Source organism: Cucurbitaria berberidis (genome assembly GCF_010015615.1).
Source record: "Cucurbitaria berberidis CBS 394.84 unplaced genomic scaffold K460scaffold_4, whole genome shotgun sequence".
Taxonomy (NCBI): Eukaryota; Fungi; Ascomycota; class Dothideomycetes; order Pleosporales; family Cucurbitariaceae; genus Cucurbitaria; species Cucurbitaria berberidis.
This window is the reverse complement of record NW_024468938.1, coordinates 1,845,577-1,867,175: the sequence shown is the minus strand read 5'-3', so window position 1 is coordinate 1,867,175 and position 21,599 is coordinate 1,845,577. Positions and strand designations below refer to the sequence as shown.

Genomic DNA, 21,599 nt, shown 5'->3' with positions numbered 1-21,599 from the left:
CGCTAGGCTGCAGTAAACCGTTCTTAAAATACTTTTAGGTTTTACTATACTAAAGTTTAACGCCTGCGCTCAAGAGAACCTTTGTGGAGCAGCTCATGCGAAGATGAGTGGAAATGACGTATCTGAATATTCTCAGCTAGATCCATTATCTAGAACTACCCTGTGCTCAAACAACCTTGCACTCTCCCCGCACTCTTGAACTGTAACTGCTGCACTCCACCAGCCATGCAACAAGAGACATCAAATAATGCGCCAGTTGTAGAGGTAGATTTCGCACAACATCCAACCGCACTAAAACTCCTTCAACGATGTCAAGACTTCCTCGCTGTAGTAGAAAACCTGTATGCTCCTACTCAGCTCTACTCAGCTCTTAGCTGATAATACCAGAACGCCAGGAAAGCACCTCGAAGCCTACCTCAACACAAACTACGGGCCTGGCCACCCTATCTATGAGGACCTAGGCTCACTGACGCGGCAGGGTATAGAGGAAGGCTGGGCTGCTACCATTGAAATCGACGGACCTCACTATCGATGATCAAGAATCTCTAGACCAACAGAAGCGACGCGCTTCTTCAGCATTACAGCCGTTTATGTAGACTCGCGAGAGGAGTTCTCGGGCCAGCATCACTCACATCCTTATGGTGAGATCAACTGTGTGGTGCAGATTGACGACGGGGCTGAGTTGAAGGGTATGCAGGGGTAGCAGGGCGCGGGGTGGACTAGTCCGGTCCCGGGGACGCATCAGTGTGTGCTGCTGAGATTAGTTTTTCTCTTTTCAGTGACTGACTGTATTCATAGCTATCCGCAGTTTCGCGGCGGCCGTCTTGTCTCGCTTTTCTTCCTCCCTGCGGGCAGAATTAGCTACGTAGCGAACCCGGACGATCCTCAACCGGCTTCTCTATAGAAAAGAGAGCTGGTTGTAATGAGTCTGGTCTAGTCTGGTCTAGTCTGGTATAGTCTTGTTGGGCTTGAAGTCCACGGCGCAAAGGGAAGGGGGAAAGGTGCAGTGAGAAAGAAGAGAGAGAAGAAAAGAGGGTTCAGAGCTCATAAGGTCTCTCAACCAATCGTAGAGATGATAAGAACCCAACCGTGAACGTGTAATGACCTTAGAAGACGGATAATCTCTAGGCTGCAAAGTTCGTTCGGTAATCAATCTAATCTCATCTCAATCACTCACAGTTATTCTCAGCCCTCGCACGAATCCAATCCGTGCCGCTCTACCTCTTGATAATCATCAAAATTGATCATCGCTCCCGTCTCTTTTCACACGCAATCCTCAACTCTGGCGGCAACGCCCACGTATCCTCTTCCCACACCCACGCCCCACCCTTCTCATCCTCCAACTTGACCTCCCACCCCCTCACCACCTGCACAATCAACGCCTTCATCATCAAATCCACAACATACTTGCCCAAGCACACTCGTGGCCCAAACCCAAATCGCCAGTAGCAATACCGCACATCCTTGGCCCGCTTGACGCCACCCTCAGCCCACCTTTCAGGCCGGAAGGTAGTGTTATCAGGGCCCCACAACGGGTCTCGGACGTTCAGTGCGTGCGCGTCAACGACGAATTTAGAGCCAGCGGGAAGATTGTAGGTGCCAACTTGTCGTTGAGTGGGGCAGGCTTGGGCAACAGAGAAAGCGGCGACAGGGCGGAGACGGCTGCCTTCGAGGAGTATATGGTGCAGGTAATTTGATTGGGACATTAGATAAGTCTCAGTGCTCTCAGGGTCTACCAAGGCGGTCTTGAGCTCGGAGAGAAGGCGCGCTTGGACGTGGGGGTATGCGGCGATGAAGACGAAGGACCATGCTAGTGCGCCGATGGACACGTCGAGATTGGCAAAGAGCATTTCATCGAGGGTTTGCAGGAGTGCTTCGCGCGATATGCTTCCGTTGGCGACGGCTTGGTACATGACTATGATCGGAGCGCATTCTCCTTTTTCAACCTTGTTCATGGCTTCGGCGTGGGCATCGTCATTCCAGCGTGCCCATGCTTGCTTGAATTGGCGCATCTCGCGGTTGGCTTTGAGTGGCAGGTACTTCGCCCAAGGGTAGCGTGTTACGCCGCCCATCATCATGTGTGCAAAAACAGAGTCTCGTCCAGGGATGATCTCCAGGAGCCGCGCTTTCAGCTCAGATGATATTGTACCATAGAGAATGTCGGCGAGAGCAAGGAAAGGGTAGATTCTCAGATCAGCATAAGGCCGGAGCTGCCACTTTTCAGGCTTGGTCTCGCAAAGAGAAGCGATATGTAGCTTTGCATGGTTCATCATGCCTTCAACGTAGGTTGTTGTTGCGGTTCGTGTAAACGGTGCTTCAGTCGCTTTTCGCAAGGACCTCCACTCTTGACCACTGACGAGCCCGAGGCATATGCCCAGAAGCTGGTACATGTAGTGGCCGCTGTCGTTTGCGTTGGCTTTGAGATGGGTGTGCGAGTCGCGGAAGACGGTCTCAATATCATTGGGTGTGGTCAGGATGCTGTGAAGTCATCAGTGTGAGCTCTATGTATTGGGATGCCACGGTTTCTCACATTTCGCCATGGAATCCAGACCATATCCGATAGATGGAGCCGTATTGGGACCCCCATTTCGTACTGTTCTCGCGACCGCGCAGGTACTTCTCAATGTTGCCTTGGCCGTTCGGCCAGTTGAATGGCAATGTTGGCAGACCTTCTTTACCGTCTGCGGACTTGATAGGGTATCTAAGATGAAGGTATGCCTAGCCTAGGATAAGGAGCATGGTCGCACCATCCATCGTCTCAGAACTTACTGTAGATAGATGTGAGAGAGCATTATACCGCCGGGTGAGGAATACGATGGATGCGGCGATGGCAGCCAGAAAGGCGATTGCCGAGTACATGGTGCTCTCCTCGAGGCTTCAACCTAGCAGGCTGAGAGTTAAAAAAGTGTTTCAAGATGGGTAGAAACAGCCCAGGGCAGGCCGCCGCATTTTATCAGATTGCCGCAGTACCGGCTGTTAATCGGAGATCAGCGATCAGTAGATAAGATGATCAGATAAATTGTCCGTGAAAAAGAAAGCATCCTCCCGCGCTCGTTGAGGAAGGTCTGTCAAGTCGAAAGGCGTCTATTGGACAGAGGGGGCATGTGAAGCATGCTCCTGCCGCAAGAGTATGCAAACCCCGCAGGCTACGGACGAATTATAGGACCGCAATAACGGTGAATCTGCGATGACGACCATCTCGCGGCGACTTGGCGATACATGTCTTCTTTTTCTGGCCAGACCAGGCCTCGCGGTAACCGTCTGACGGGGAAGAAAGGAGACGAAGAGGAAGAAATAAAATAAGAGTACGTGCCACATCTGAGCACCCACCATGGACTCGCATAGGCATTTCATGCAAATGTGGGGGAAGCTTAACGCGCCGTAGTGTGTCGGCCGTTTCCTAGGTAAGCCAATCGCATAGGATGCCGTGACCCACCACACCTTTCCCCATTGTGTTATATTAGTACAATTATTCACTCCCATGACATTCCAGTCGACAAGAATTTGAATGGCGTCATGGCTAGACCAGAGCCACGCGTTGCGGCTCTGCATCCGCCGTAGTTTTTCCCCCTTCCGGCGCCTCCTGTCACTCTCCTCGAGACACGTCGGTACGAGAGAGTATATTTTTGGTCGGATCCACATCGCAACCCAACGCAATGACTAACGCCAATGTTTGGTGCCGCCACTGGCCGCCATAAAACCTATGGGCTCCCCAAGAGGGTTTCCGCACCAATCCGCTGCATCTCTTTATAGTGGTCTGCATCCTGTATAGCAATAGCAAGCGTACAGCTCCCACTTCCATAGCCCTACAATGGAACCCCCTTCGACCCACTTGCCAGATGAAACCCACCCCGAATCGCACGAGCTCCAACCCTTCTCGCCCGCATACCCGTCGCCGTTAATACCAGCCGAGCATTCGACGGGCAGGACCAGAGTCCGCTTCAACAGCTCCGCAAACGCCCATATCCCTCCCATCGAGCACCGTAGCACCTACGGTAGGCTCAGCGATTCCGACTCTCTTCACCACAACCAAGAGCAGCACGACCGGCACACAGCCGACGCCGAAGAGCTATGGAAGGCACACTATGGCGAATATGACCTACCAGAATGGAAGGCACACAACGAGGGCCATGGCGCGACAGAAAGGTCTTCTTATGCGCTGCCCTCGAGCGAGACAGACGCCGACGAGAGCTATGCTGTCACGGGAAACACCAATGGCGGCGTCTTTTACCAATTGCTCCAGGCCTACAAGACGCCCGTTGGTGGCTTTACCGACGCGATGTCGACTCCCAGTACTGACTCGCCCGCGATACGACCTGATACTTCATCAGGCACTGCGACGCCGTCTAAGAAGAAGTGGTACCAGACAGAGAAGGCGGCGCAATCGCAAGAGACGCTGGCTACCCTCGTTGGCGCTTCGGCCAAGCTGGCCAATCCCAACAACGACAGGCAGGATGCCGCCATGCGTCCACACCATCACAAGCGTACCAGCAGCGCCGGCCTCCTCGCCAAGGTGTTGAAAGGAAAGGACGATCACGACGCGAGGATCAAAGTCCACGTTGCCGACATCCTCAAGCGCCAACAGTACATTATCCGCATGTGCCGTGCCCTCATGCTCTTCGGCGCCCCGACTCATCGTTTGGAGGAATATCTCGCCACTACAGCCAAGGTACTTGAGATCAACAGCCAGTTTCTCTATATCCCCGGCTGTATGATTATTTCATTTGATGACGCTCTCACGCACACAGCCGAAGTCAAGATTGTCCGCACTGTTCAGGGCGTTAACCTCGGCAAGCTCAAGGACACGCACGAGATATACAAAGAGGTCTTGCACGACGTCATTAGCCTGGACGAAGCACTCTCTCGACTGGACACGGTCATAAATGCCAAGGACTGCCACCCGTTATGGCTGACGGTCATCATGTATGGCCTTGCCTCTGCAGCCGTCTCCGTCTTCTTCAAGGCTCGCTGGATCGACATGCCCATCATCCTTGCCCTTGGATGCGTCCTTGGTGTACTTCAGTTGGTCATTGCGCCTCTGTCCAAGACGTACAGCACTGTCTTTGAAATCACTGCAACTATTTTGATGAGCTTCCTTGCGCGTGCCTTTGGAAGTATTAACAATGGCACCATCTTCTGCTTCTCCGCCATAGCACAAAGCGCCATCGCCATGATACTCCCTGGATGGGTAGGTTTTCTGCTCCTTACCTCATATTCATCCACCTTGCTAACCCTCACAGCTCGTCCTAAGCGCTGCCCTCGAGCTCCAATCCCGCGCCATCGTACCAGGCTCTGTTCGACTCGTCTTCGCCATCATCTACTCCCTTTTCCTTGGTTATGGCATCACTGTCGGCACTGCCATCTATGGAGCCATCGACTCAAATGCCACAAACGCAACGCAGTGCCAAAACCCATTGAACCCATACTGGAACTTTCTTTTTGTTCCCCTATATGTCTTCTTTACAACCTTCACTGTACAGGCCAAGTACAAACAAATGCCGGTCATGATCATCATTGCATTCGCAGGCTACGTGGTCAACTTTTACGCCAATAAGAAATTCTCTTCCAGTGCGCCCATCGCGTATACATTCGGAGCTTTTACCATCGGCGTCCTTGCCAATCTATATAGCCGACTGCGTCACGGAGTTGCAGCCGCCGTACTCTTACCGGCCGTATATGTTCAAGTTCCCGGTAGTCTAGCCTCCAGTGGAAGCATCAACTCTGCACTTCATACGGCATCCGCCTTAATCAAAGGCTCCAATGCCACGGCAGATGTAAGCACTCTCATTGTTTTGTATGCACACGTACTAACGGATCATAGACTACTACCGATAGTCTCAACGCCATCGTCTTCAACGTCGCGGCTTCCATGATCCAGATCGCCATCGGTATAACCGTTGGTCTCTTCATGGCAGCTTTACTCGTCTACCCCATGGGAAAACGCCGTAGCGGTCTGTGGACGCTATAGAGTATACCCCTCCTCTTCTTGCATAGCGATATGGCGTTTGGAAACCCGCAATAGAAGGACTGGGTATTGCGAGCTAATTATCTTTAGTATTTGAGCACTATGATGTTCATCGATCGATCATGGCACTGCTTATCGGATACGTGGTGTCAAGGTGAAACGTGAAGGTAAGCCCCAGTGCGTCGTGCGGTCCACCCCTTGCAGCCCACCGAAGCGAAAGTCGACCTATTCCCTCCTCTGCAGCAACCGCCTTACAGCGACGGAGACTCCATATACCGACCCAAGACCCGTTGCCCTTGCCGTATACAGGCTCCCAACACAGATGAATCCCGTGGATCCCATGCAGCCAGCCAGCCAGCCCGACCAGCCCAGATCCCAAAGACAACCATCGCATCCCTTTTACGACCCGCCGCCCATGTAACTCGAGCATATCCTTCGTGAAAATCCTCCTCATCCATGCCGTCTCCCCAGTGCTTTGTTCGATTCGCAAAGCTCGGGCAGACGCATCGATTTGGTTCTGTCAACACTGCACTCCTATCTCTCGTGAAGCATACGATTAGCAGACTAACAAAACTACCGATCACTGTGAATTACTCTGTGCTATGAACATAGTATGTTGATACATTCCATAGATATCTACTAAAATAGCAGTTATGGGGGTAGCTGCTGGGTTTTATGTCGAAGGCTAGAATAGTGTACTTCAATGATTTACACGGAAAGTCAACCTGGACTAAGGTTGGGTTTGGAAGTACATGTAACATACAACACATCAGTCGTATCTTATTATGTTTAGTAAATACTGCGATGCCGACTCTTCCACCAACTATCGTCTATCTTCTCTATTGTTTGTACAATACCCGTATAAAGATCGGTTGTATTGAGCTATCAATGTCGTAAGGCGGGCGTCTTCGACCTTAAGCTCATGCTTGTCAGTAACTCATCTCCTTGGCCACCGGATGGAGGCTGTACTTTACACACTGAAGCGAGGCTGCAGTTCTCTCTTGGAAGATTCCAAGTGTCCGAGATGTGGTACGAGCAAACCCGCAACCATCGCGGACGAGCTTCAGAATGAATGACGTAGAAATCTTGTGAAAAAGCGCAATACGGCGCATATACAATAAAAGACTAGCAGCATGCAAGCTTTTCCGATGAGCTTAGCATTGAATTAGATCGCCACGCCTGCGGTAGCGAGAAGTGAGGTTCCCGTGTGGGGCCGGAGGTCAGCTTCTAGAATAGCGGCGCAGAAGCTGAATGGCAATGTTGCAACCGTACTCCGTGTCTCTAGAGGAAGTGCTTGCATGAAATTGACGTTAGGGTACATAGCTTGCAACTAGATTGGCATCAGTTTGCTTACGAGAGTCGAGTGCAGTCGGTCCTAGCTCGGTTCCGATCAGATGCATGGCAGTTCGCAGAACATTGGGGACCGTGTGACGATACAGTTCTCAACAACTCTTATGGTACCAGAACACTAGCGGGTATAAGAGGATCGGCGAGAAATAGATCAACAAAGGTAACGTGGATCGAGCGGACCTCTAGGAATGAGTCGGAAGTTGATCAGAAACCTGGCTGCGTCTAGACGTCGATCCAAATCCAAGGCATCCGCATCCTTCAGTTGCGGAACAAAAGGTGACGCCGCATTATCACCAACAAGTGATGATGCTCGGGATCGGTCCAATTCTAGCTATATGCGGTGATAAGTGGCATGTATCACTAGTGCTGAGTTGGCTGTGCGGGGGTCGAGTATCATACAAGGGGTTGCATGTCACGGTGGGTTTGACAGTAATCGAAACTCCCGAATAGTACAATGTTGGCAAAATGGCTAGTAGAAGGAGTGACACCATGCACGAACAAGTTGCGCATCCCAATTTAGAATTGGATCTGATCAACAAGACTTCCGTGGGGGGATGCCGAGGATGCCCGGAAGGTTCCCCCACCACTTCTCGGCATTGTCACGATACCACTTCACCGTTTCTTCCACGCCTTCCTCTAGAGCAACCTTCTGGGTCCAGCCAATTCCCTCCAACTTGCTGAACCCCAAGCCAACCGGTTTGCCCACCACGGCTCGTCCAGGCACCTTGTTCATCCACTGCTCGATGTCTGGTGCTCCTGTAATGGCTTTGATTATACTCGAGCAGAGGTTGTAATTAGTAGAGGCATAGTGAGAACCCAAATTGTACACCTCGCCAGGCACGCCACGATGCAAGATGACATTGAAAGCGTTGCTCACATCGCTAATGTAGAGCCAATGCTTCACGTCCTCTCCGGTGCCGTGGATCGTGACCTTCTCGCCATGTTGCAGCAGCGTGACAGACCTGGGGATAAGTTCTCACACGGTTAGCGCTACACGACGTTTTTCGGGCCGATGGATGAACCTACTATCCGGGAACTGCTTGGGCCCATACACGTTCGAAGCCCGCACGATGAACGTATCGATACCCCTATTCTGGTATCCGTGGACAATCATCTCACTAGCTGCCTTGCTTGCCCCGTATGGATTCACGGGGCGTGGCGACACGTCCTCGCGGAACACCCCTTCTTCTCCAACGTCGGCCTTGCCATACACCTCTGCACTGCTCATGTGCACGAATTTCTTGACGCCATGTTTGAGGCAGTTCTCCAGGACGACGTTGGTGCCTACAACGTTGGCCCTGGCACTCTCGTACGGCGTGGCGAGCGACGCGTCGACCGAAGTCTGCGCTGAGAGGTGTATGACGGCATCGATGCTGTACGCCATGAGCGCCGTGCTGAGGTCCTCGTCGTTGAAAATGTCACCCTTGAAGATGCTCAGGTTGTGCACGTGGCTATTGAGGTTGTTGAGTGAGCCCTTGTAGTTGAAAAGATCAAACACGACCACTCGATAGTCAGGATATGTTTCGGCGAGGTCATATGCAAGCTGGGAACCGCTGTGTTGCACATCAGAGTCGATTCGAACCATATTGTAGCTGTTCAAAGACGTACATGAATCCTCCACCGCCTGTGATCAGGATGTTGCAAAGGCCGTCTTGCGCTTCGAAAACGGTCATTCCTTTGGCGCCGCTCGTTGGTACCGGCACTTTAGTGAGTTGGTCGTCAATAAGCATGTTTGAGAGTGTGACTTGAAGTTTATGGTGATGGAGTCTATTAGCGACTAGTAAGGGTTGAGTGTGAAGTTGTTGGATTGATAATATATTGACATCAGCACTCGAAGCCTTCTCTTGTATAGTCTTGCACTCACTTACAATGATATCATTACAGGCTCGTGCGTTAAGAGATGGTTCAACAGGGTGATACTGGAAAATGATATCAGTGGAGGTGGTAGAGGATATCACTAACTGGTGATATAAGTCGGCCGTGACTTTCAAGGATATTTCCGGTCGGTGTTGCGATTTCTTGTGTTGCATGGTGGTTTTCACTCCTGGACAACATTACCTGCTTACTTCATAATCTTTCATTGCATCAGACTGTAGCACACTTATCGTCCTTTATTCATTGAATTAGAGAGACCAAATCCATTATGCATGTCCTGACCACTCGGCACTTCCCCTACGAGTAGCTTCATTAATTACGTCATACATACGGAGCCTTGCGTGAACGAGCTTCAATAATAATTTGATGCATTACTATTCTATCTCTAAAAACATTTGTAGGCACCTTGGGCAATGGTTTCCATATGGTCCTTCCCAACCCAACTCTCCAGCAAATCTTCGCGTACATCCCGCACCATGACATGAAAATGCTCTAGTGCAGAGACACTTTGCAGCGCTGTCCAATTCTTGAACCAGAGCACCCGATCCTCGGCCGCATTGCGATGCCCGTCTCCCGCCATGCGCTGCACGAACGTGGCGCTGACAAAAGTCTCAATCCGAGCGCGAGACTCGGGAGTCAGTTCTCCGTCTTTACCAACAGGAAAGGGTGTCTTCAACCAAACCACCAGATGATGAATTCCGGGGGCAACGCCGTATGGCCAGTCGTTAAGGCGGATACAGTAGTCAGATGTGTTACTAAAGGGAGTCGGGTTGTTGAAGGTAATACCCGATTCGCTGTAGTCCCAATGGAGTCTCTCTTTGCAGATGAATGGGAGTATGCCATTGTATTGACGTTTGATGGCCATAGACCAGCGCAGGTAGCGGCGTAGGTGTGACGGAACACGTTTGAAGAGATCGAGCTTATTCTCGGCTTTTATAGGAGCAGTTTAGTGTTGTACTATCGTTGATACTAGATGGCAATCATACCGACTATCGTCTTCAATTCTTCCCATTCGTGGGGCTCGTACTCCTCATCAGTCTGTTCGAGGAGCATGCGATCCACGTCGGTGAGATTCCAACTTGCGCTCTCCATCTCTTTCGCAGAGAAGGGTGCGTCGTGACTGACATTGTCGCTCATTCCTCGTGCCATTGGATGAATTGGCTAGTATGTTGTGAATATTTTGTTGCAGTGTGTAAGTTGGGAATCCAGCACTACAAGAGGCAAATTGGTGTACAATCGGACCGGATTCCATGTACGATATGATTTCAGGATTAGTCCTTTGATGTCACTAGATAGTGACATCGGGATAAACGGGTTGCTTATAGCTCTGTCACTTAACGCATCCGATTGGCTCAAATATTCACTGCATTAGTGTACATGTCTCGATATCACTGAGTTGTGATATGCCTGATCACTACATGCCCACCACCTTGCAGTTGCCTAAGATCTCGGAATTCAAACTACCAGGCAACAAATCGGAAGCCCGACTCGTGTTAAACATCACATGCATTATATCACCAACTAATTGGTGATTGTAATATCGGCAGTGGTGTGCTTTGGGAATCGTACCGAGAGAGGATCCTGTGCTCCTCCCCACTCTCCACCTACGTCAACCTTGAACTCCGAGATTTGCGATAAGGTCATCAGAAATTTCGTCCAGGAAACGCTCGGTGAAAATAAAAAGGTTGTTCTGATATTTGAGTTTATTCCATGTCCAGATTTCCTAACATCCAGCATCACGTCTTATCGTTATCCAATATTATCCAATACCTCGCTGCAACTACTTCAATCTTAAAGTTTGATCCATATGTCTCCTTCAGTAGCTTCAGAGCCTTTCAGGCCGACCTTTACTACAACGAGACTTGAGAGCTTCGTTTCCGATGGCAAAGAGGCAATCAAGCCGCCAAATGTTCCAGTCGTCACCAAGCCCAACATTCCCTATCATCTGCCAGCCATCGTTGGAATGGAACTTAGCAATGTTCGGCGTGCAGCTTTCAATGGTGCAACGCTTCCTGGAGGTGGCGAGTTCACAGACCGCGTCGTTCAGCTTCTCGAGAGTCAGACCGAAAATAGCACCGTTTTCCTGACCAATTCTTGTACGCGCGCACTCGAGATGGCAGCTCTTATTTGCGACCTTGAACCTGGTGACGAGGTCATTGCCCCAAGTTACACTTTCGTCTCAACGATCAACGCATTCCTTCTGCGCGGAGCCCGCATCGTATTCGTCGACATTGACAAGACAACCATGAATATCGACACTCGCCTCATCGAAGCTGCAGTCACCAACCGAACCAAAGTCATTGTTCCAATGCATTATGGCGGCATTGGTTGCGACATGGATACTGTCATGGATATTGCCAACCGACACAAACTCCTAGTTGTGGAAGACGCAGCCCAGTGCCCGAATGCCACGTGGAAGGGAAAACAACTTGGTTCATTCGGACACATCGGGTGCATGTCTTTCCACGGGACTAAGAACATTACCGCTGGTGGCCAAGGTGGAGCCGTTTTCATCAATGATCCGTCGCTCGTTGCGCAAGCTGAGATCGTTTACGACAATGGTACGAATCGCCAGGCGTTTTTCCGCGGAGAAACTAGCAACGGCTATGAGTGGAAGTCTTTGGGGAGCAACTTTGCTCTATGTGAGGTCCAGGCCGCATACCTTTGGGCGCAGATTGATCAAGCAACCAAGATTGTGCACCGTCGCCTGCAGATTTGGAATGCATACCACAACTATCTGCAACCTTTGGTACAGGGCGGAAAGATTGAGGTTATGAAGCAGCCCCCAGAGAGCGTACACAATGCGCACATTTTCTGGTTGAAGTTGATCAATTCTGAGAAACGGGGTGCATTTGGTAAGTTTATGAAGGAGAAGGGCATCAGCACAACAACTCACTTCACTCCATTGCATAAGCCCGCGATCAGCACGAAGCTTGGCTGTCGCTTCTACGGAGAGGATCGATACACATCCCAGGAGAGCTCACGCTTGACGCGTCTGCCGTTGTTCTACAAGATGACGGACGAGGAGGTTGGGCTTGTATTGAATGCGGTGTATGAGTTTTTCGGCGAAAGTGTGGAAGACGATCTTTCGAATATCGGTAACAGTAGCGGCACCACGTAGGACGATAGACATTTGATGTGCCAAGACATTTTAGTTTTACTTCAGATGGCTCATGCGTTATGATGGAGATTCGGTGGCAAGGTTCGGTTATAATAGTAGTTCATTAGCAATGCTTATTCCTGACGTGCAAAGTTTTTTTGATCATGAAGCAGTTCACAGGAAACTCCTAATGTACGATATTCACGATCCTTCGCTCGAATTAGCTGTTTGTACATGAAAATAACGTACATTAAATTAACACCTATATAAACAGGCCTTCACATGATTCAAACAGAGCTGGTCCAATGCGCTCATCGCCGAAGAACTGGAAACATAGCTCTCAACAGTGTCAAAAGCATGCCGAGCATCTCTTGAGCATACCCCACCCACTGTTGTATCATATACCTCGGCATATGTAGAGCTTGGATAGGCACAACTATCGTAGGTCTGAGGCGATGAAGGCATGGTATCAAGACTGAGCACTGGATCGTACATGCTAGACTGGTCGAGGATGTTGTGGGGTAAATCGTTCTGTATGGTCTGGCAAAAAGGGCCGATCGAGTCGGAGGCTGCGCACGAGGGTTCGTCCTCCTGAACAGTCGTCAGGGCGCAGGTTCGGGAGAGGAGGCCGAGGTCTAGATTACTGAGATGCGATTCTGCCGTAGATACTTGACCCAGGAAAGGGTCTAGTGTGTCTGATGGTCTGAGACTCGACATGGACGTGGGTAAATGCGTTTGCGGGGGACTGGTACTAGGGAGCGGTTGTATAGATTCAGACAGTGCTGGATTCGCGAGGACTGTAGCTTGCGTTCGTATCATATCGCGTGTAACTTTGATACCCTTCTTACGACAATCATGTGTCCACTCCAAAAGCTTGATCTCGACTCTCGACGCATGACCACTCATTGCCACTGTCGGTTGTGGTCCATGATAGGATTTCTGTACAATCTTGGACACAGTACTGGGATATCGTTGTCAGTCTTACGTCTGCATTTAACGTTGATTGCTCCTTTGGTCAGGGAATGACAGTAGTAGCGTACCTCCTCTCAACGCCAAATATTGCTGGTCACCGTTAGCCCGAGTTGAGATGGCTGCGATAGAAAAGACTACCTGCGATACTTCCATGGGTAACAAGAGGATTGTCCTCATGAAACTGATAGATCTGATTCCTATCTGCAACCGTGAGACTCTTTCGCTTTTTCGATCGCCATCTGGAATCTGCTACATTGGGCACAGGGTTCTGGTCGGCGTTCATGATTCGTCCATAAGTCGACTACAGTATTCAAAGCTAGAGTTCTTGGTTGGAAATAAATCAAGCGAGTTGTGATAGAGTGTAGTGACGAGGAGAGTACACTATGAAATCATCGACTAAGCGGCCAACCGGCCGTACCCGATATCCTTGCCGCGAACAAACTGCCTAGATTGATAGGTTTACATAGATACGTACCTACCCGAGCGTCCATCGGCAGACCCGCTGTAACCAAGTACCGTCAGATATCTTGCATATGCATGGGGCCGCAGAATGCATGTTCCAAACTGTAGTGCTGAGCAGGAGACGGGCTTGCATGAATTTTACTGCGATACGAGAATGCAATGTTACTACATTCGGCCACTTGCACTAGACAAGCTGCGGGCAAAAATTAGTAATCAGTGTTTTATGAAATGTTGTAAAACATGAAGCATACATCCACATCAGTAGTTACCCATTTTGAGTGAGTGGCATAAAGTTCATATCAGCGTGTTGTCTGTTTCACAATTTACACCTCCCATCGACAAGAGTCTATCCAGAGAAGTATCGCGCTGTTCATTGTTTGTTACTTGATCACAATGGCAGATCCTCAATCCTATGTTCTGAATAACGGTGAACCAATTCCAGCAATCGGTTTTGGCACCTGGGATCCGGATAACCCCGAAGGCGCATATGCTGCAACGAAGTATGCCTTGGAGGCTGGTTATCGCCATCTCGACTGCGCTTCGCTCTACAACAACGAAGAGCTCGTAGGACGCGCCATTTTCGAGTTCTTGCACTCCAATCCAGATAGAGTACGACGAAGTGACCTCTTCATCACTACGAAGGTATGGAATCACCTTCATAGCCCCGAAGATGTGCAATGGAGCTTAGGCGAGTCACTTCGAAAACTGGGACTCGACTACGTCGACCTGTATCTTCTTCACTATCCTGTTGCTACGGAGAAAGATGGACAGTACCAACAGAAAAAAGACAAGCATGGCAAGGTAATTTCATCTTATCATTTCGAAAGCATATACATATGCTGATAAAATGTAGTACGTTGTGAACAGGATGTTGACAGAACACCCGGAGCCAACCTGGCGAGCGATGGAAGCTCTTGTACAGCAAGGAAAGACAAAGGCTATCGGGGTGTCCAACTGGTCGATCAATCGTCTCGAGCAACTTTTGACCTCTGCAGAAATCAGGCCTGCCGTCAACCAAATCGAGATTCACCCTTTCTTTCCCAACAGGAATCTTGTTACCTACTGCCATAACCATGGCGTCTTGCCCCAGGCATATTCACCCCTCGGATCCCAAGTGAGAGCTTCAAGACCATGTGGGCTTGTACTCGAAAATGAAGAACTAAAAAGAATTGCGGAGACCAGTGGGCATAAACTCAGCCAGCTGCTGCTTGCGTGGGGATTGAAACGCGGATATGTTGTTCTACCCAAGTCATTCACACCAAAAAGAATCGCGGACAACTTTCAAATCCCTACATTGACGGAGGAGGCATTCAACGCAGTTCAAAAAATTGCGACGAGGAATTGTACTCGGTTGGTGGATATCAGTGGCGAGTATGACTATGAGAATTTCTGGGATGATGCGCGCGATTTCTGAGCAAATGATTCACCTAATTTTCTGGTGGCATGTAGTTCTCGACGCCAGATCACTGAATCCGAAATTTTGAATATTCTTAGCTGAGATGCCGTTTGTGCGCAACGCTACTATGTCACGTGTCTTTCCAATTTATTTGTGTCAAGTGAAGTGCTGTTCGAAGCGTTGACCAGTGCACAGGAAATGGCGTCGGCGGGTTGCTGGTGTCCACCCGCTTTGTGTCATGTCACACGTAGACGAGGGCGACTCGTACTAGCGGAGTTGCTCGGCCTACTAGCACCCTGTCCACTGCATGCACGCCTTAGATACAGTAGAAGCAGACCGTTACCTGTTTCTTACTGGCATAAACCAACGCATGTCACATTGTACGTTTTGACCGGTTGTCCTACCTGCGCGCACATACAGGATCAACCACCAGCTTCCTGCAGACCTAAGTTTAACGGGCTGGACGGCACGGCAGTGAAACATATGCCCTTACAAGATCCAGATTTGCGATCTGCCACCGATACCAATATGGCAGCACAGATCCCCCGCACTATATACAGGTTAAAAAGGTGCATGCGCGCGTAATTTCATATCCGATGAAGAAGTGCAAGTGCGCTCGAATAGTCACCTCCTGAGCTGTTATATCAACTTGGACTTATCTTGTAAGCAGAGGATACTGAGTTGAGGTTGGCCTACCTTGAGCGTATAGTTACGCATACAAACTCATACCAACTATAGCGATTTCCTCTTGCAAAAAGAAGGTTTTGTATGTAGATTCCAGACACGGGACAGATCGCCTCAAGTCGACCCGTCCCAAACAATTGCTTTCACAGACATGCATATCTGCAGCGCTTTGACCGTCCCACTACCCAGGATACTCTCATCCATACCGCGGAGACGAGAACGTGGATCTGTTTGATGGGCTCAAGCTCTGATTACAAGGGAAGTGCATGAATTCCATCGCCTGGTTCTCGCCAAGTGGACTAAAGTATGCACAAAAACGGTCTCCACAAGCGCATCAAGTAGTCTTGGAGATGCTGTGGTAGGTCGTTTTTCGTTTGGTGACACCCCATAACTTGATTTCCCCATCATTGAGGTACCTTTGTGTTATGCTGGTCCTGCTTACAGTGGCTTCTTGTGATCATAGCCTTGTATCCATTGGGGTCTCGATTGGCGCATCTCAAGCCGAACGAAGATGAAACTCTTAGATCGGTCTCTCTCGCCGAGGTGTTCGGAAACGCAGCTGAACTTTTCAATAATGCTGTAATACCACGAGACACCTTACACGTAAGCCATATCGGCTGGATGAAAAGTCAAGGCTGCCACGTTGACTGCAGCTAAACAATTGTATGAATCTTTTCAGACTCTTCAGCTGTGTGCTTTGAATAGTAGTCACCCTTCTTAGATCACAATTACGAGGTTAGAACTTGTAGGGAGAGATCTGCAAAGCGCCACGGCCTTGTCCTTCCTCAAATGCAAAGGGGTGTTCATGATTTGTCGTCTGTTGACAGTGCGGCGGCGTAAGTAACAAGATCTGCTTCTCTGTGGACATTGTATCGTTGAGATGTTGGTGCATATGGATCGTCCCGAACGTAGTTCTTGCAAAAACATATGCAGCTTCCGTTTGCTTATCTAATTTTCTACACGTGGTGATTATGACGATGAAATCGGCGATCGCTTAGTAGACCACGTGCGTGAAGTATCGGAACGGGGCTTGCGCGCTTAATAAACCACATTCGTATTTGAACCCCGCAAAGCCGTTTCGCATACTGTACGTACATACTTCACCGTAGCATCTTGATTCTGGATTTCTGTTTTTCGCCTCGAGAATGGCAGATTCAGCTGAGCACGTAACCTTGTGGTGCATTCTGGTTCCTTGTTTGGGAAAGGAAGACAACGTTAGTATCGATCATCCGAGTAACCGATGGTACTCTGTCTTACATTACAGCAGCTGCGCGAGGCTTTACTAGACCTTGCAAAGACGGTTAAGGAGGTTGAATCAGAGTGTTTGGAGTATCAAGTCATCGAGAGCAATCGTACACCGGATGGGATGCCCAAAACTTCGTTCTATCTCCTAGAAAGGTAATTTTGTCACAGTCAAATCTTAAGAGTATGCTCTGATCCATGCAGATGGACCAATGAATCGGCTCTTGAGAAGCATTCTAAGCGAGACTGGCTTGCCATCCATCACAATCTCCTATCTACAGAGCAGCTTCTAGTCGGTGAGGAGTCCATTCAGCCAGTCAAGGTAAGGCTACCAGTCTACATTCGGTTGCTCCTACCGAGTATCGGAAATCTCCATCTACACCTTTACTGATGAACTTTCATATGGATTATAGATCATCGGTGGCTTCGGAGCTAGATCGATAGTGGAGGCCGCCAACAGTTCCAATTGACCTCAAGGAGGGCTCGAAACATAAGATGGTTCTCATGATGCATAAAAATGCAGTGATTTCGTAACCTATCTGCATAAGAAGGAATCCAAAGTGATGTAATAATGCGTATCTGCTTCCTCCGAAGCTAATATGCTTCAATGTTTCATTGCATTCAAGATCCACTACTGATACTGTCACGCCTTTTCATGCCAGTGCCGCTCTTTCCGTTTGTCCAGCAATTGTGTGTACGTCACGTCTGACGGAGAGCACTTTATACCCTATCAAAGGCCTCTGTTGTCGTACATACATCATCTAGCAGTCAGTGTGGCAGCCTATTCACCTAGCGCTGAGTGGTCACTCGTGGAAGGAGAGGCGGTGAATGCATACTAGGCTAGCTCAAATCTCAAAATGGAAACTATTTGTTTGCCACACTATGAAGTTGCCCTAGCTGACAACGCTGATTCGGCAGCATTCAAACTCTGAGCAGCTCTTTCATCATAGACTCTCGCGGCTGAGCTGTAATGTGTGTCACAGGACGCAATCAGTAATCAGATTAGCATTGTGGAGATGCTTCTTCTATGTAATCGGGTGACTTCAGTTCTGTAGACCGCAAATCCAGAGCCTCCTTTCTTTTGACCATCTGTACACTCAAGCCGACAACCTACTAGGACGCAAGCATGTTTGGTCAGCAGTTTCGATCATCCAAAGCGTTCGTGAAGATCGTGGTCTGCATGGCGACATTTACGGACATCTTCCTCTATGGCCTTATCGTTCCCGTGCTGCCTTTTGCTCTCTCCGAGAGGCTTGGCCTGCCAGACGATATGATCCAGAGATGGAACTCTATTCTCCTTGGCATCTACGGCGCTGCTATATTATTGGGCTCTTGTAGGCACCCCCTTTCTCCGCGTTACCTCGTTTACCACAGGCAATGAACCCTGGGCAAAACATATGCTGACTTCTTCTGTGAAACCAGTGCTCTTCGGTTATATCGGCGATCGCATGCGAAGCAGACAGAGTCCGTTCGTGTTCGGTCTACTCGTCCTCGGCGGCGCTACAGCTCTTTTTGCGGCGGGAACCTCCTTGACCGTTCTCATCATAGCCAGGATTCTTCAAGGAGCATCAACCGCCATAGTGTTTACAGTCGGATTTGCTCTACTGGTTGATAAGATCGGAAGAGAACAAATCGGCGAGGCCATGGGTTACACTAGCATGAGCATGTTTCTAGGATTGTTCAGCGGTCCTCTCGTCGGCGGTATAATCTACAGATATGGGGGATACTTTGCAGTCTTCATCCCCGCCTTTTGTCTCATTGGCCTGGAGATCTTGCTCCGCTTCCTTTTGGTGGAGGAGGACAGGTATACAAATGAATCACGACTGCTGGACGAAGAAAGACTGGTTGATGAGCAACGTCCACCAGTGTCCTATGGAACAGTCGATCAAGACGCATTGCCCACACAGCACAGATCAGGTCCACTAAACGGCAATTGCCGCAAGGACATAGAGAGAAGTACCAAGCTCCACTTACCGAGGCCAACAACGGAGCATCGACCACACCAATCCAGTATTTTGGTCCTGCTTTCTTCTCCACGTCTGATCATTGCCATGATAGGTCTGTTCACAATCAACAGTTTTACAACAGCTTTTGAAGGTGTCTTACCCGTGTACGTCAAAGAACTATTTCACGTCAACTCGATGCAAGCCGCACTGTTGTTTCTTTCCCTCACGATTCCGATGCTGCTCGCGCCTTTAACTGGCAAGTTAGTGGATCAGTTTGGAGTAAAATGGCCAGCAGTTATCGGATTCGGAGTGTGCATTCCCAGTCTACTGTGCTTGGGACCGGTGGTACATAACACAGTCCACGACCTGGTATCCCTGGTGGTGGTGCTTTTTTTTGTAGGAGTTGGTGTCAGCCTAGCCTTGCCTCCGATGATGACGGAGGTTACATACGCCATGGAAGAGCAGGAGGAAAAACATCCGGGGATATTTGGCCCATATGGGGCGTATTCTCAAGCTTATGGGTTGACAAATGCAGCATTTGCGGGAGGGGCGTTGGTAGGGCCAGTATGCGCTGGCTTTCTAAGAGTTACATATGGCTGGCCGATCATGTCTTTGGTCATGGGATGTTTGAGTGCAGTGGTGATGGTATTATGCTTATTTGAGAGTGGTGGAAAGCTGCAGCTACGCAACAAGCTGCGTCGGACTAGATCAGTTCTCCGAACATGAGCTTCGTTTTGAAAGCCCTGGAATTTTCTCTTGCATACCGAGTACCTCTAAGACGGTGTCACTGCAGCAGTTAGCACATCGCTCCATTCATAGTCTATGTAGTGCTAAATTCATTGCACACTCCCCGCTAATAGCTCATGCTTTGAGGATCCTTCTCACCACTGTATTTTTAGGTGCGGACGAACCCAACTCTTACTCATCGCACTCAATGAAATTACGTTCACTCGTTGCACGCTGCAGTGTATTAGCCTTTTCGAGGTATAGAAGCTTGATACAGTAAACTGGCATGACACATGGGTTTCGTAGTGTATAGTATTGTCATATTCTCATCGAATAGCTGCCTGGGCGGTTCTAATCTTCCTCCAAGGCCAACTCACTATGCGCAACTTGAACGAATCTTTCGAGCGGATGCAGGAGTTCAAGATCCTTAAATTCTAAAGGTGAACCAATTGAAAGAAATTCTCTGATAGAGAAATGATTCGTACTAAGACGCTAAAAGCGGGCTTGTATACACAACCGAAGCTCGAATAACGAAAATACAGAGCTCATTGCACCTAATCGGAGTCTCCATACGGGTCGAAATCATTCTCCGATTCAGGTCATTGCCCAAACCAAAAAACAAAAGAAGCAATACAGTGGACGCGAAAGTACGACAACAAAGGACATACGTATAGTTATTCAGAAGGAATTAAGTCGATAACGGGGCACTTGGCAGTGCCTTCTGCTAACCCATTATTGGACCTTGGTGGTGTTTGATAACACATGTGTTGCCTTGTTAGTAGTGAGATAGCTAGCCTCTGGGGTGGGTGCAATGCTGCTCCAGAACAATGTCCTCAAACGCCATGAGATGTATGTAAGTAATTCAGCGCCGATGTTTACCTGCGTGGAACTGGACACGGTGGTATGTCATAGTCGTCGTAGGTTCATTGCTTGCTATGTGGCGACCTGCGGCGCCTTTGTATTAGAGCCATTGTATTAGGGATTGGTGCTTCAATCGAGGCATGTTTTCGTTAAGGGGGCTTGGGCCGTGCTGTATTTTGTTCTCTTCAGTAGGGATTTGGTTTCCTTCCGTTCCATTCAAGTCGTCCAGAATGTAGGCCTGGTATGCATTAAAGATCTTCTTTCTGGCAGCCATAGATAAGGGTTGCACCTTATGCGCCTTATTCAAGCAACGATTCGAACCTACAGTTTGGACTGCACAAGTACGGCCCTGCGCTGCTGGAGTAACCGACCACCACGTCGCTAAGCTACTTGCTTGCATAACAGTACCTCTACCATAAAAGCCCATTGAAAGCTGACAAGCTTACCTATTCAAGGAGGAAGACGCCATATCAATAACAGTCACCGAAGTATCGGCTCGAATTAAATAATGCTCGTCATGTCAAGGGATGCCGTATGTGTGTGTATGATGAATATCCTGCATTTGCCTTGTCACGGCTCATGTTGTCAACGGCTAAATTCAGATGCTTTGCTTGGTGCCGAGAACCCTTCCTGCCCATGAAGTCCAGTTTGACTTCTTACAAATCTGCACTCTTCGAGGCTTGGGATTACTTTTCATACCCATATCGCAGGGCGGAATTGGGCGTTCCGCTAACCAGGGTTGAAACGGAGATGATAACCATGTAGTGCTGATTTAGGGCTGTAAGTGTCGTTAGTGTCCGGAGGGATCTACTAAGTTGCTTTGCCTCTGGACCCTGGGGTTCGCTGTGTGACGCTATCGCAATTTGGGATCGTGATAACACGCATGGCGGGTTGGCGTAAACGCGCGATTGGAGTGCGGATGTCATCTCGGGGACACTGCGGGTGCAAGCATGCGGAGGATTGTCTGTCATCAGACCGCCTTGGGAAGTTTGAATAGATAAGCGAAGCTATACACGTTGT

General features: G+C 49.3%; 10 protein-coding genes across 10 annotated transcripts; 6 read left to right on the top strand and 4 right to left on the bottom strand.

The window, feature by feature from the left end:
* Positions 1 to 225: 225 nt before the first annotated feature.
* Positions 226 to 904, top strand: K460DRAFT_378463 (uncharacterized protein; the record flags this gene model as incomplete). Its single annotated transcript, XM_040935078.1, has 5 exons — positions 226 to 341; positions 388 to 479; positions 558 to 658; positions 704 to 744; positions 799 to 904. 5 exons carry the CDS (start codon positions 226 to 228, stop codon positions 902 to 904), a joined length of 456 nt encoding a protein of 151 aa, XP_040785855.1.
* A 190-nt stretch (positions 905 to 1,094) lies between these two features.
* On the bottom strand, positions 1,095 to 2,937 carry K460DRAFT_418374 (cytochrome P450). Its single transcript, XM_040937945.1, has 3 exons — positions 2,770 to 2,937; positions 2,531 to 2,718; positions 1,095 to 2,478 (listed from the first exon to the last, which is right to left on the bottom strand). Exons 1-3 carry the CDS (start codon positions 2,857 to 2,859, stop codon positions 1,245 to 1,247), a joined length of 1,512 nt encoding a protein of 503 aa, XP_040785854.1. The 5' UTR covers positions 2,860 to 2,937; the 3' UTR covers positions 1,095 to 1,244.
* Positions 2,938 to 3,811: 874 nt separating this feature from the next.
* Positions 3,812 to 5,968, top strand: K460DRAFT_407652 (DUF1212-domain-containing protein; the record flags this gene model as incomplete). The annotated part of the gene is made up of 3 exons (XM_040937097.1): positions 3,812 to 5,188; positions 5,241 to 5,774; positions 5,822 to 5,968. The coding sequence occupies 3 exons, from the start codon at positions 3,812 to 3,814 to the stop codon at positions 5,966 to 5,968; spliced, it is 2,058 nt and encodes a 685-aa protein (XP_040785853.1).
* A 1,879-nt stretch (positions 5,969 to 7,847) lies between these two features.
* On the bottom strand, positions 7,848 to 9,102 carry K460DRAFT_341232 (NAD(P)-binding protein; the record flags this gene model as incomplete). Its single annotated transcript, XM_040931144.1, has 3 exons — positions 8,924 to 9,102; positions 8,342 to 8,868; positions 7,848 to 8,290 (listed from the first exon to the last, which is right to left on the bottom strand). Exons 1-3 carry the CDS (start codon positions 9,043 to 9,045, stop codon positions 7,848 to 7,850), a joined length of 1,092 nt encoding a protein of 363 aa, XP_040785852.1. The 5' UTR covers positions 9,046 to 9,102.
* A 103-nt stretch (positions 9,103 to 9,205) lies between these two features.
* Positions 9,206 to 10,459, bottom strand: K460DRAFT_432883 (uncharacterized protein). The gene is made up of 2 exons (XM_040938361.1): positions 10,177 to 10,459; positions 9,206 to 10,120 (listed from the first exon to the last, which is right to left on the bottom strand). The coding sequence occupies exons 1-2, from the start codon at positions 10,337 to 10,339 to the stop codon at positions 9,576 to 9,578; spliced, it is 708 nt and encodes a 235-aa protein (XP_040785851.1). The 5' UTR covers positions 10,340 to 10,459; the 3' UTR covers positions 9,206 to 9,575.
* Positions 10,460 to 11,153: 694 nt separating this feature from the next.
* K460DRAFT_378459 (TDP-4-keto-6-deoxy-D-glucose transaminase) lies at positions 11,154 to 12,311 on the top strand (the record flags this gene model as incomplete). The annotated part of the gene is made up of 1 exon (XM_040935077.1): positions 11,154 to 12,311. One exon carries the CDS (start codon positions 11,154 to 11,156, stop codon positions 12,309 to 12,311), a length of 1,158 nt encoding a protein of 385 aa, XP_040785850.1.
* Positions 12,312 to 12,552: 241 nt separating this feature from the next.
* K460DRAFT_407648 (uncharacterized protein) lies at positions 12,553 to 13,545 on the bottom strand (the record flags this gene model as incomplete). Its single annotated transcript, XM_040937096.1, has 4 exons — positions 12,553 to 12,615; positions 12,672 to 13,251; positions 13,331 to 13,352; positions 13,401 to 13,545. The coding sequence occupies 4 exons, from the start codon at positions 13,543 to 13,545 to the stop codon at positions 12,553 to 12,555; spliced, it is 810 nt and encodes a 269-aa protein (XP_040785849.1).
* Positions 13,546 to 14,117: 572 nt separating this feature from the next.
* K460DRAFT_407647 (Aldo/keto reductase) lies at positions 14,118 to 15,138 on the top strand (the record flags this gene model as incomplete). The annotated part of the gene is made up of 2 exons (XM_040937095.1): positions 14,118 to 14,525; positions 14,578 to 15,138. The coding sequence occupies 2 exons, from the start codon at positions 14,118 to 14,120 to the stop codon at positions 15,136 to 15,138; spliced, it is 969 nt and encodes a 322-aa protein (XP_040785848.1).
* Positions 15,139 to 16,884: 1,746 nt separating this feature from the next.
* On the top strand, positions 16,885 to 17,598 carry K460DRAFT_396622 (uncharacterized protein). Its single transcript, XM_040936112.1, has 4 exons — positions 16,885 to 17,018; positions 17,072 to 17,202; positions 17,251 to 17,368; positions 17,460 to 17,598. The coding sequence occupies exons 1-4, from the start codon at positions 16,950 to 16,952 to the stop codon at positions 17,514 to 17,516; spliced, it is 375 nt and encodes a 124-aa protein (XP_040785847.1). The 5' UTR covers positions 16,885 to 16,949; the 3' UTR covers positions 17,517 to 17,598.
* Positions 17,599 to 18,172: 574 nt separating this feature from the next.
* On the top strand, positions 18,173 to 19,718 carry K460DRAFT_287615 (MFS general substrate transporter; the record flags this gene model as incomplete). The annotated part of the gene is made up of 3 exons (XM_040928978.1): positions 18,173 to 18,380; positions 18,469 to 18,890; positions 19,011 to 19,718. The coding sequence occupies 3 exons, from the start codon at positions 18,173 to 18,175 to the stop codon at positions 19,716 to 19,718; spliced, it is 1,338 nt and encodes a 445-aa protein (XP_040785846.1).
* Positions 19,719 to 21,599: the final 1,881 nt, after the last annotated feature.